We start from the raw sequence: 12,076 nt of genomic DNA, 5'->3' as shown, positions 1-12,076 counted from the left end.
TTCTGTCTGCAGACAAATGTGAGATTCTGAGGAAACTACAGAAAGTGTAGAAAATGGTGCTTCCCAGCTTGCTTCTGGGTTATTCCCAGGGCAGTGCTGTTGGCCTTCTCTGATATTTTTGGGGGGAGGGGGGGGATGGTGGGTGGTGGTGGTGTTTCACTTCAAGGATATCCCACTTGTGATATTTGAGTTGCAGAATCCTTTACTCCTTCTGAAGCGTTTTAATGCAGTAACAGTTTCTTGATTACAAAAGTTGCTGTGTGAGATGCCTTGATGTATGTGTGGTATAAACACTGGACCCTTTTTGACCCCATGGTCACCTTGCTCTCCTTCTCACTTGCATGTGTAATCAAGCTAGTCTTCATCATGCCATGAAGGTGGCAAGAACTTACTTGTTACATACAGTCTTGAGGTGCCTCAGTATGTATACACTCAGCAAATAAACTGTTGCATGGCAGATGAGGTGCTTGGGTCACTTTTCTGTCCACCTTCATGCGTGCATATTGGAGCATTGTTTTGACACAGTACAGTCAGAAAACCTCTGCATGAGGTTCTTCCAATGTCCTTGGATGATTTCTAACAGCAGGAATGAAGGCTTTATACTTGCATTAGGGAGTAGAATTAGGAAGACCAATTCAGAGATTTTAATAAACTTCTAATACACCTCTTTACTGTGAGAAGACACTGTAGTTATTTGCTCTATCTCAGCTAATACTGTCTAATTAATTCATATCTGTAGGGTCATGTGGTAGGGAAGGTAGGAAAGACATCAAATTTGAACAGTTGCTTGGATGTATCAATAAAGACCCATTTTTGTCTAATTTTACTGCTCCTAGAGAGAGACACTGAGCACTCTGTGTACAAAGTGGTCAGCTTGTTTTGGGGAGTAAAGCCTTTAAGAAGTCATGTGAGCACTTTCTTAGGATTTGTGTCTTCTCTACTCCCCATCTTTGCTGGAGTCAGTGTCCAGGTCAAGAACGCAGACCCATACACTTCCCAGAAGCTGCTTAGGGGAGGTTTGTCAGATTGTTGGCCCAATAGGTCTCCAATATGCTGTTTATAGAAATTGAAGCAACTGTGAATATATTCTTTACGTGTAGGCAAGTGATGTTTTATATCTGTTGAAGTTGTACATGGAGTCCTGCTGTTGGCAGTCATCAATATACCGCATTCCTGTAAAAGATGAAGCATCTCTTTCATCAGTCCCAAGTGTGCCTTTTGCCAGGCATCTGTTGCAGGCTCCCTGTCTGTGCTTATCACGCTCTTACTTTTATTGCTAGTGCCAGTTGTTCAAATTGAGCACAGCAGAGCATCTTTATCCTTCAGTGAAGAAATTCAGCCTAGTTCTGTCTCTTCTTTCTTTTTATTTTTTCATTTGAACAATTATCTGATGCTGCTTTTTGCACTTCTCCAGTCTCTTCCTTTCAGCTATCCAGATGTTTCTCCAGTGTAACTGAATAGCAATAATTAGGAGGCCTCTGCCTTATCAGAGTCCCCTTTATAAGAAAAGTCTGTCATGTGAATGGCTGCATTTGAGGGTAAAGCCTTTATCCTGTTGTAAAGATCCAGCATATTTCTTTAGCTTTTCCCCTGTAACTGCTGGTACTTCTGGATGAGGTCACAGTGTGCAAGTGGAAGATTGAAATAGAGGAGCTCTAAAGTCTTATTTCAGGCTTGGTCTTTCAAAGATAGTGAAACTGGGAGCATTTTTGCCTAAATAGGTGAGCAATAGACAGTATGGGTAACTTCTGCTGTCAGGATGACTTGATGAGTTACTCAGCCTGTTTTCCAGGTCTCTCACTATTGAGAGGAAATAGCAATGTTTGTCCTTCTGAAGTCTCATGCAGTTTTGGGGGAAGTGGGAAGAGAAAGAATAGTCTTGAAACCAAAATCTGACCTACTTCTGCTTCTCTCCACAGCTGCCAAAAGTCTGCTGAACAAGAAATCAGATGGAGTGAAGGTAAGTTCTTGCTTTCCCATTTCACTGTCTCTCCCACTATCTGAACAGGAGGCAACCACTTCCTCTGGTGCCCATCCCCTTCCAGGGTAAAACCACAGCCCTGTCTTGTGGCTGGGATTGTTGTGTTCAGTGTATTGTTATGGAGCCCTGGGTGGGATCTTACTGTTCCTTACATGCACCTTATACATCACACAACTAGCTAAATGCACTATTATACCAGCAAGATTTCTTTTCCCCCTTTCTCTGAAGCATGAAGAACTGATCAATGCTGTGGATTAGAAGGTCCAAACACTTGCTTAAGTGTGACATGTGCCTCTGGCTAGTCTGTTCTGTTCAGTGCAGAATGCTTCTGGGTATCAAAATTGCACAGAGCAGTTGTCAGAGATTGACGATACTTAGCACATTTCGTTGAAATGTCTTGGTCTGCCCCCTGGTCAGAAGCTGGGAAGAAGAAGGAGGACCCTATAGATGTTCATGTTTGGACAGAATCGAAACTGAGTCTTACTTAGAGTGTGGTCCATGTCCCTGAGGGCCAGACACTCTCCTGTTCCCTTCTAAGAAGATTTTTTTTTTGCTCCACTTCAAGTTCTCTCTTTGTGCATAGATTAGTTCTGGAGGACAAACGGGCCCTTTTCAAGGCTGTGTGTTGTTACAGGCAGTAGCCCGTTACCATTACTGGAATAGAGACAGTTTGAGACTAGTGCACTGTCTTCCCCTAGCTGTTCCAGAGGATAACTGCCTTCCACATGGGAAAGTAGGGTTTGGTTTATTTGCTTGCATTTCCATTTGAAGTCCAAAGCTTTCTCTAGAGCCATTAGATGGACTAGTTCTTCTCCTGGTATTGCCCTGTGGACAGCCTTCATTTTCCCCAAGCTAGGGCACTGACATGCCCATTGCAGGACCAGCACACTTGTTCTCTCTTGCTCTCTTAGCCCTTGTCCATTTTGACAATGCTCTATTTTCAGAGGAATCACAATACAAGCAGCCCGCTGGAAAAGAGGTGTTTTCAGAGCTATTGTGTTGTCTCTTGGAGAAACATGCATTGAACACGTGCACACTACTGCAGCAAATGTGTTTGAGCTGTCACATCTGTTGATATGGAAAACATTACAGTAAAACCCCAGTGGAATCAGTGGGTGATCCCAGGTGTTGTGAATTTAGAACCAGCAGATAATTTCTTCAGAATCTCAATGTGGCAAGAGGAGAAGCAACTGGAAAAGCAGAAGTTAACATGTTTATATAGATTTTACTTCCTTCTCATGATTCTTGATTTCCAACAGGCTCTCAGGGAGTGCTACAACTTGAGTCATAATCTTCCAGAAATGAATACATGACATGCACACAAGTTTTGAGGCACAACTTCCTGGTCATGTAGTTACAAGGAGACCTGTATGTTAGAGACTTCCAGCTCCATAGAAAGCTTGTGGTGTGTTATTCATTGACAACACAGTGTCTTCGTCTGTGAAAAGGGTAAAGCTGGATTTGTTTTTCTAGCTGATGCGAAGTATTCTTCAGCTTTTCACAGTGTATGTTGTTCCTGATAAATGTAATTGAATACTTGTCATAAAGTGGAAGGTAAATTAGCATAGCATTCACTGTGTGCCCTCTAGGAAACTCTTCTGTACTTTTGCATGACACTGGAGACCTGCAGTCAAGAGTTTGCATGCCACTTCATTACTTCTAAGTGTTAGAGTAGTCTTGCTCTGCAGTGTGAATCTGAGTGGTGTCTATATGGGGCATCAACCTGACCTGAGAACTCACTAAAGAGTTTAAGCTTCCTGTTTCCCTAAATGGCAGCCATCTTCCAGTGTGGTCTTTGAATCTTCATTTTTGTAAGTCTTAAAACTCAGCAATTACGCATTTCTTCTCAGCAATGTAGACTTCTGAAAGCAGAGGTTGCTTCCCCCTAGTGCCAAGTTTGGACAAGACAGAGAGCAGGTGTTTTTGTAGTACAGTCCTTTAACACTTCCGCTGTAGGATTTCTGTGGCCACATGCTTATTTCCTTGTTTGCCCCTGCTGTCTACCTGTACAGTACTGTTTCCTGTTAGCCATCCCATAGAAGTGTAGCCTTTTACTACTTCCATTTGCTTATGGGAGCACTGCTGGCACACTTAGCTGCTGTGCAGTAGTCTCTGCTGGTCATTGTCTGGTTGATGACCTCACCATTGTGACCAGCCTGCTTTTGTTGCCTCCTTTTGCAGAAAACTTGTCATTTTACTCCCATTGATTTTTCTCATCCTAGGTAGTTCCAACAGCAAACTTGTGACAGTGATGGGTTGGATTAAGAAAATCCTATATTTGAGAAGTTGTGGAGGCTTCAAGCCTGGAAGTGTTCAGAGCCAGGTGGCATGGGGCCTGGAGCAACCTGTTCTAGCAGGAGGTGTCCCTGCCCAAAGCAGGGGTGAGGATGGGGGGTGTTTTACAACTAGATGATCTTTAAAGTTCCTTCCAAACCATTCTGTGATCTGATCCTGCATCATTTGTAGTAAAGTGGTTTTCTGCCAATTGCAGTAGTGCAGAGCATGCATACTGACCTGAACACCAAACAGATTTTCAGCTTTGTGGTATCTTTTTGACTTCTGCTTCCTATGTACATAATTTAACATCATGGATAGATTTAGAACAAGCAGTGCACTATGTGTTTCTAACTGTAGTCTGCTGCTGACCACATGCCATGTGGTTAGGCTGTTCTCATGTTCCCTCCAAATATGGAGACTCTTGGTTTGTTTGGTGGTTTACTTTTTTGCTTTCTTGTTTCTTAAAACTTTACTGGAAATTTATTTCTATAGAGATTTGAGAGAAAACGTGTTTCAGTGTCTTTACTGGCTTTATCTGGTCAAGGTTGACTATGCTCCATGAGTGTGTTGCCACAGATACTCACATAGTAGATGAGAACAGAAATAACACTTCTTCAACAAACTGATAATTATACTAGAGTGAAAAATAATTGCTTGAATCCCATTGAGGAGAAAAACCCCACATTGCTAGTTTTTCTTAATTTACTTCTTATTCAAGGTGACTTTCCCTTCCTTTTGGCTGGCATTCAGAGCTACCTATGCTAGAATGATGCACTATTTTGACAAACACTTCTTATTGCATAGTATTAGGTAAGTTTCAGTGAGGCCTACATGTCTTTCTCATGTATTATTCCCAAGAACTCGATGAAAATGTGTTGGTGAATATTTGATGCAAGGTGCAGCATGTTGCGATTTAGCATAAATGATCAGGAAAGCTATGATGTTCATGTGGCATATGAGCATCTGGTGTGAGTCGTGTTCAAGCTGATATGTTAGGGGAAAAAAAACAACACAATTTTTGTTTCTGGCTTTAATTCTTTGCTGAAGAAAACTTAACACACTGAAGTAATGAGGATAAATGCATTTTACTTGCATCACACCATTTTAGAAGTGGGGAGGAAGCTCCCCCTCAGAAGGGGAGGATGGGAAGGAAGTGTTTTTGTTTGTTTTGTTGGTTTTTTTTTTAATTCCAGTAGAGATGTGTACATGCTGGGGTTATTTTGGCAAATTCCTTTCCAAAATCTGTTTGAAGTATTCCTGGGTTTTTTATTTTTCACTGCTGTGTCTACTTCAAGTACTAATTCTGCTAATTGGTAGATATTTCATCAGCCTGGCACCTGAGAACTTTTCCATTATCTTAAATAATGAATGATTTAAACTGCCTTGAATCTTAAATTGTCACTGCTCACCAAACCTTTGGTAGTGCTGCACTCACTTTCTTCAGGCAGAATTTGGATCCAAGCTGGTGGAAGAGCAACAAGGAAGGCCCAGGTTTTGTGGTTGGTTTTCAGTTTTGTTTTTTTGTCTCTGGGCAGCACCTCAAACAGTGCTGCCCAGAGACAAAACACCCTTCCTACTGTTGTGAGAGGATGCCTGTGTTTCCAGTTCTAGCAGGGCCTGTCATATGCACCTTCATAATCGGAATTTGATAATGTGCAAGTGTTATTTTTTTAATTAAGCAACTAATTGTAAGTATTTTAAAATTAGTTCTTCTACAAGTACTTTGTCACTTCCATATTTCCTTTTCTTTTATTTTTTTTCCTCCCCTGAGTGCTTTGGTTTGTGATTAGGGGATAAAAAATTACATCAGTGATGTTCTTCAGGTCCAATGTAACACTATGTAAATACTTGTGAAGAATGCTATGGGATGCCGATTTTAACAGCTTTTATTTGCAATGCTCTGCAAAATTGGTTGACTTTCTACCTTGTCTCTGTGCTGCATGCACAGTTTTCTTTCCCAGTAAAAGCTGAAAAGCACTGATGAAAGGAGAACTCGAGTAAAGATTCAGATTTTGTGTGTGACAAGGTTAATGTAAAACCTGCCTTGATCCTATGTAATTGCAGAAAGGCACCAAATACTTTTTGTTCTGCTGTTTGTAAGGACTGTTGTGGTAAGTGTACATCTTATGCCTGGTGAGCACCAGCTTTCCCTGCACTTTGCCCAGTAAAGCATATGTGAGGAAGGCAGCATGCTCTGTAGGCTGGCATGACTGCTGAGAGCAGTTTGCGAAAGTGTGCCTTAGGCTGAGAAGGCACAGTGGCAAGGTGAACCAACAGGGAATCCATAGAAAATCTCCAAGAGTCAAGTAACATCCATGCAGTGACCAATAGGAATTAATGCTCCTATTTCTGTATCTGGACTTCTAATGATCTTAAAGCCATACTGTTTAAAGATTGTTGTGGTGAAGCTAAACAAGAAGAACACAAGTTCACCTGAACAGCACAGTTTTATGCTGAACTGTTTTATCAATGTGTTTGGGGAAAGCTTCAGATCTGTTTAAGTTCTACCTACCTTTGACGCATTAATTTTTTTCCACTGCATTGTTGTAATGTCTACAAACTTCAACTGAAATCACAGGTCCAGTGTGCCTAGCACTGTAGTAGTGCCTAAGCTTACAATTTAAACAGACAAGCTGGCAAAAGGTCAAAAGAGAAGATGGATAGAAAAAGATGAAAGATTTTCTCAGCATCACACAACAGGGCTAAAGCAGAAGTAGGAATAGAACCTCACATCTGCCAGTTCATGCTGTCTTTCACTCATTTGCTTTGATTTCAACTTTTTTTCCTACCTGAAGGTAGGAAATGAGTGTATAGGAACATGGGTTGCAGCAAGCATGATATTTTCCTAACTATACTGTCAGGGTCAGACTGGCAGAGAACTGCGCATAGAAGACAGAAACACAAAAAAAAAAACCTGCTGCATTTTAAGTGCCTAGAACTGTGCATGGGACCTTACCTGGAATCATTCTACTTCCTATAGCATGTGTTACGCTTTCTGTAGGTGCTCAGAATTATTTGCAGTTGCCATTTCTACTTCTGCTGCTGTGCTGAAGGGGCAGTGATTCTTAAGGTTGTCTTCTGTCAGTTGCTGACTTCTGTTTATTGTTACCTAGAGTCTTCCTTAAGTTTCATGGTAGAGAATCTGCTCCTCTTTTGAAATTAACAGCTGAATTTCACGTAAACACAGGAATAGAACTTTAACAAAACTTGTCCCTTGGTTCAAGAGGCAAATTTTGTCCTTACCATTTTGAGAGAATATTTTGTTGCTCAGGTGTAGGGGTATCCTTTAAGTGATCAGTGAGGTACTTCAGTGTCTTTAGCATTATTGCACATTCCCTGGGACATTGAAGACTGCCTAGAAATACTTAAGAGATGTTGGGGATGGGAGAATTCTGTAACTGAACTTCTGTTATTTTTCTTAATTTGGTAAGTTGCAGTCACATTGCAAGAAGAAATGAGAGAGTTCTCATTCAGTGAGTCACCTTGAGAAGGTGACATAGATGGCTCTGCAGCTGCTACAGAGGGGGTTGGTAGACTGATCTGGTTTTAGTAATTTCCTTGTGTGTGTTCTTACTTAAGTTGTGATGCTGTAGAAGTTACTGCTGTAGAAGTTGCTGCTGATACCTCCTGTTGTCATTATCCAACCTGTTTTGAGTTCTAATAGTATTTTCTTGCTGTGGTCTTAACAGAGACCTCACTTCACACCCTTTTCATACTACCTAGCTAGCTTCTTTCTCCTGTTATTATAGTAGCTAGTAATATGCTTTCTGAGATTTCTACAGTACATCACTCCATGTTAATGCACCAGTACTGTTTAAAATTTAGACTGTTCTCCAACTAAATTCTGATCTACAGAGGGTTCTGTTTCTTCCTGTGTCATTGTTACTTGTGCTTCTAATACAGGAGGGCAATTGTTTTCTGTATGGCTTAGCTGACTCTCATATTGAAACTTTGGCATGTCTCTTAATTTTTTCTGCTCCTGTACTTGATGCCATAACTCAGTGTATGAACTTCAAATGAGGCTGTCTTTCTTATATATCAGTTCCCTTCAGTATTTGTATAGCCTCTGTTTGTCTGCAACTTTCTAGGGTACATTAAAAATAAAACCAGAAGTTTTGGAGCAGTTTCTTAGCTTGTGTGAGTTTTCCCTTCTCTCGGTTAAAAACTTCCTCTCGTGACTGGGTACAAGGATTCCTCTGGGTTGTTGTTGGTCTAAGCATTATATTCGTATACTGGTGGTACAACCTGTTTTAACTTCAGCTTGAGGAAAAGCCTGTAGAGAATCAAAATTGTTATAAGAGAAGATAAGAGGAGTTACAGGTAATGGCCAACCCTTTTTGGTGCCTCCATAAAGTGGAAGATCCATGAGACAAATGTTGAAGAGGTTAGTGTTCAGAGTCTGTCTGTACTGGAATTAGAGATCAGATGATGCTGAAACGTTGCTAGTGTAAGTCTGTTCATGCATTGGCTGCATGATTTTGGGCTGTATGGTGTGATTGGGAATGTGGTTCTGGGTATGAGGTGAACATGGGCACTTCTTCTCACAAAGGCATGCCAGTCTACAGATGTGCTTGAACTGCCATGTGAGGATAGCAGGGACAAAGGCAGTATTCAGTGTGAAAGCTTGGGAATTGCATGAAATGGTACATCTCCATGGCCTATACTGAGTTCAAAGGCTGCTCCAGAAGAGAGCCATGGTAATGTGCTGGAGACAGAGCTACAGAGCCCCCACCATCACGGATTACTGTGAACTAGACTCTATAGTAAGCAGTAGAGAAATCGCCTAGACAGTACTAAAGGAGACGGACAGATGGAAAATGTATGTGGAGACAACAGGGAAAAGGGGTAGCATTGAAATATGAAAAGGGCTGCCAGGCTCAACTTAGACATAACACTTAAGAGTGCAGTGGAAGAGCAGAGAAATGCATGCCAAGGATGGTTTACTAGATAGTGCAGTTTGCTGTGAAGGCATCTTTGAAGACAACTGAAGATGCCTTTGAACAAGTAGAGTCCAAGACAATTTGGTAGTGTTTGAGCATTGCTTCCTGTTGTCCTCCCAGGACCTGGGAATGCAAAGTGCTCTTCCTGTTGAGTGCCTCTTGGTCTTTCTTGCCTTTTGTCTGTCTGAGCATGGGTGCACCTTCCCTCTCCAATTAGTCCAAATTCCTCTGTGAGGGAGCCTTTATCCTCCCAATGTTATTCACAGAAGTTCCCTCATCTTTCTTTAGACCTTGGGGATGCCCTTCTCATTTTTACCCTACTCTGAATCCAGTTTCAAATGCACCTTTGCTTCCTCTAGATGTGAACACGCAGGGGTTTTCTGCCTACCTCTTTGGTGTGGCTGGGGACGCTGCACAGTTTTCTGAGGTGGGAGAGCACATTAGTGGCAAGCCCTTTGCATCCCACATCTTGTGCATAAATACTCCTCTCTTTTCTGCTCTCCTTATATGGATGGGCAGGCCACCTCAGTGGATGAGGGTCCTGCCCATTCCCTTGGTGTGTAATCGTGTTCTTTAATACTCACTTTACGCTGCACCTTCTCCTGTCTGTGCATTTCTGCTGATGCTTATACCTGTCCCTAGGTGAGCATTATTGGCAGGGGGGCCTTTGCTGGCACACTAATGTCTGAATAGTTTCTGTGCTTTTCTTCTCATCTCCTCTCTTCCCTTCTCTTTCCCTCTCTCAATGGTGTGTCCAGAAAAGGAAGTCGAGCTCCAGTGTGCATTTGATGGTGAGCACCTCCCGTAAGCTGCCTGCGATTCGTGCGTCTGCCATTCTCATGCCATGCACGCTCGGCTTGTGCTCATCACCCTACATAGCATGTCTGTGCAGGGGGGTGGTGGGAAGCGTTTGTGGGGGGGAATCATTTTGCACTGAAAGATCTGTGTCCTCACTTAAAGGGCCCTGTGATCGTCTGGCCCCCAGCCAGTCATATAGTCCCTATTTTGTGCAGAAAATCAACAGCTGGCAGAGCTGTTTGCATTGGCTGCTCAGAGTGTGAAATGAAAAAAGTCAGTGCTTCTCCTGGGCTCAGCAGAGCAGGTGTGTGCCCTGTCTGGGCATAGGGCTTTGTCATTCTGTTGCAGAGGTGTCAAAAAGAGGAGTAAGTGCTTTGCCTGGTGTTGGTGCCGTCATCTGTGGTGGGAGCCTTGCAGTGTAGAGCAATCTGGGAGTCGCTCCAAATGTGGCAGAGGCTGATGGGGCTCCACTGTTCAGATGCAATGTGTAGGCACAGCAGTGCCAGGCAGCTCAGAGCTGCTGGTCATTTCTTTTTTTAGCATACTTAACTGAAAAGGTTTGTCAGAGGCTTTATAATCTAAAACTTCCTTTTGTCCTGATCTTGTTTATGTATACCAGCATGACAAAATACCCAGCAACTACCTCCCCTGTCCTGTTATTTTCTTCTTTTTTTATCCATCCAGATGTTTGGTATCCATAGAATTTGTCAAAAAAATAGTCAAATCCACTCTCAAGGAAGCAAAGAGAAAATTGGCCAGTGCCATATTGTAAGGAGTCATGAATAGCCTATTAGATGATGCCTTTGTCTCTGATGCTGAGAAATGAACAGTAACCAAAGTACAAAAATTAGTTATTGTATTGTCTTCTTTATACACAAAAAGAACAGAAAATACTTCTCCCTTGTTGCAGGTAGGAACAGGAATGTTACAGTACTGAGAAAGCATAACAATTTATTTCTACATTTACTGTCTGGAAGACCTTTCTTCTCTTCCTCCTCACTTTGTTTTGTAAACCCAAATAAGTACTGCTTGGAACATGTGATGTAATACTGACTTTTTACCAGCCCTGCCTTTATGAAACTGCTGGGCAGGTGTTCATTGTGCTTTTCTTGCCCTTCTTTTCTACCCACTGCCAGCAATATTTAATTTCCATTACATGTTGTTTTAAAGCAGTTGGGACATGTAAACTGTGTAAATGTCAGCCTCAGAAAGTGTGAAAGCAGCTGTGATGGCTAAAAAGAGACATCCCAAGTGTTAGTACTTGTTTTTTTATAGATAGTTAGAAAAGTACGTCCCTAGCGATATGATCACTGGCCTGTTTTCTTCCTCTTGCACCCTGTGTGTTGGTTGTGTCTGTCTGTGTCTCATCTGGCTCAGGAAATGCTGCCAACTACAGTGCCAATACTAATTGTCTTCAACAGACTTTTAAGTTCCTGGCACCTTTTTAGGTGAATTGGCCTCTTTTAATTTGAGCTGTACTGCTGTGAATTACCCAGGATTGTAGCCTGCCCAGTGACTGTGGTGTTGACTGACAGTAGGAGGGGAAGGAGGTGTAAGAGTTGACTGTACTACCTGAGGCTCTGGGAAGGACGAGCCAGTGAAGGGCAATTGGTTAGGTGACCACAAGATGTGACTGTGTGTGGGAAGCTCAGGATGTCAGATAGCATTGGCTGAGAAAGAGTTGTGGAAAAAATGCTTAGGCTACATCTTCTGCTTCTTATTTCCTTGTGACTCTGTCCTGGAGTAAAATGCTATGCGATTATGGACAAGCAAACATTGGGTCAGCTTCGGCCCTTTGGCTGGCGAAGAGTATGATAGAAAAACTGCGTGTCCAGTGCAGCTTAGGGAGTAGGCTGTGTGCATTGGGTGTGTGAAGGTTTGCACTTTGTAAGGTGACTTCACGCAGCTAGCAAGCTGCTGTCCACTTTTTTTTTTCAGAACAGTGGCTTCCTGGATGTTTTTGGCTTTTTTTCCCATTTGGCCTCAGTTGTGTAGCCTTCCAAAAAAGTTAAAATAGTTTTGTATAGCTTCTTTCAATCTAATTTTGCCTTCTCATCCCAGTGGACAACAAAAAATGGGC

General features: G+C 42.2%; 1 protein-coding gene across 14 annotated transcripts in view; it reads left to right on the top strand.

The window, feature by feature from the left end:
• Window positions 1-12,076, top strand: part of CAMK2G (calcium/calmodulin dependent protein kinase II gamma) — a 121,131-nt gene that overhangs the window by 91,774 nt on the left and 17,281 nt on the right. For 8 of the 14 annotated variants that reach the window (XM_068139833.1, XM_068139836.1, XM_068139838.1 and 5 more), the window contains 2 exons: window positions 1,920-1,960; window positions 9,957-9,989. In XM_068139833.1, the coding sequence (XP_067995934.1) occupies window positions 1,920-1,960; window positions 9,957-9,989 (74 nt within the window). The remainder of the gene's footprint in view (window positions 1-1,919; window positions 1,961-9,956; window positions 9,990-12,076) is intronic. The other 6 variants (XM_068139837.1, XM_068139834.1, XM_068139842.1 and 3 more) reach the window with 1 other exon arrangement.

This window comes from Melanerpes formicivorus, unplaced genomic scaffold, assembly GCF_026170545.1.
Source record: "Melanerpes formicivorus ecotype bairdi unplaced genomic scaffold, bMelFor1.0.p_v2 SCAF_6, whole genome shotgun sequence".
Classification (NCBI taxonomy): Eukaryota; Metazoa; Chordata; class Aves; order Piciformes; family Picidae; genus Melanerpes; species Melanerpes formicivorus.
The sequence above is the reverse complement of the archived record's forward strand: the minus strand, read 5'-3'. Positions and strand labels throughout refer to the sequence as shown.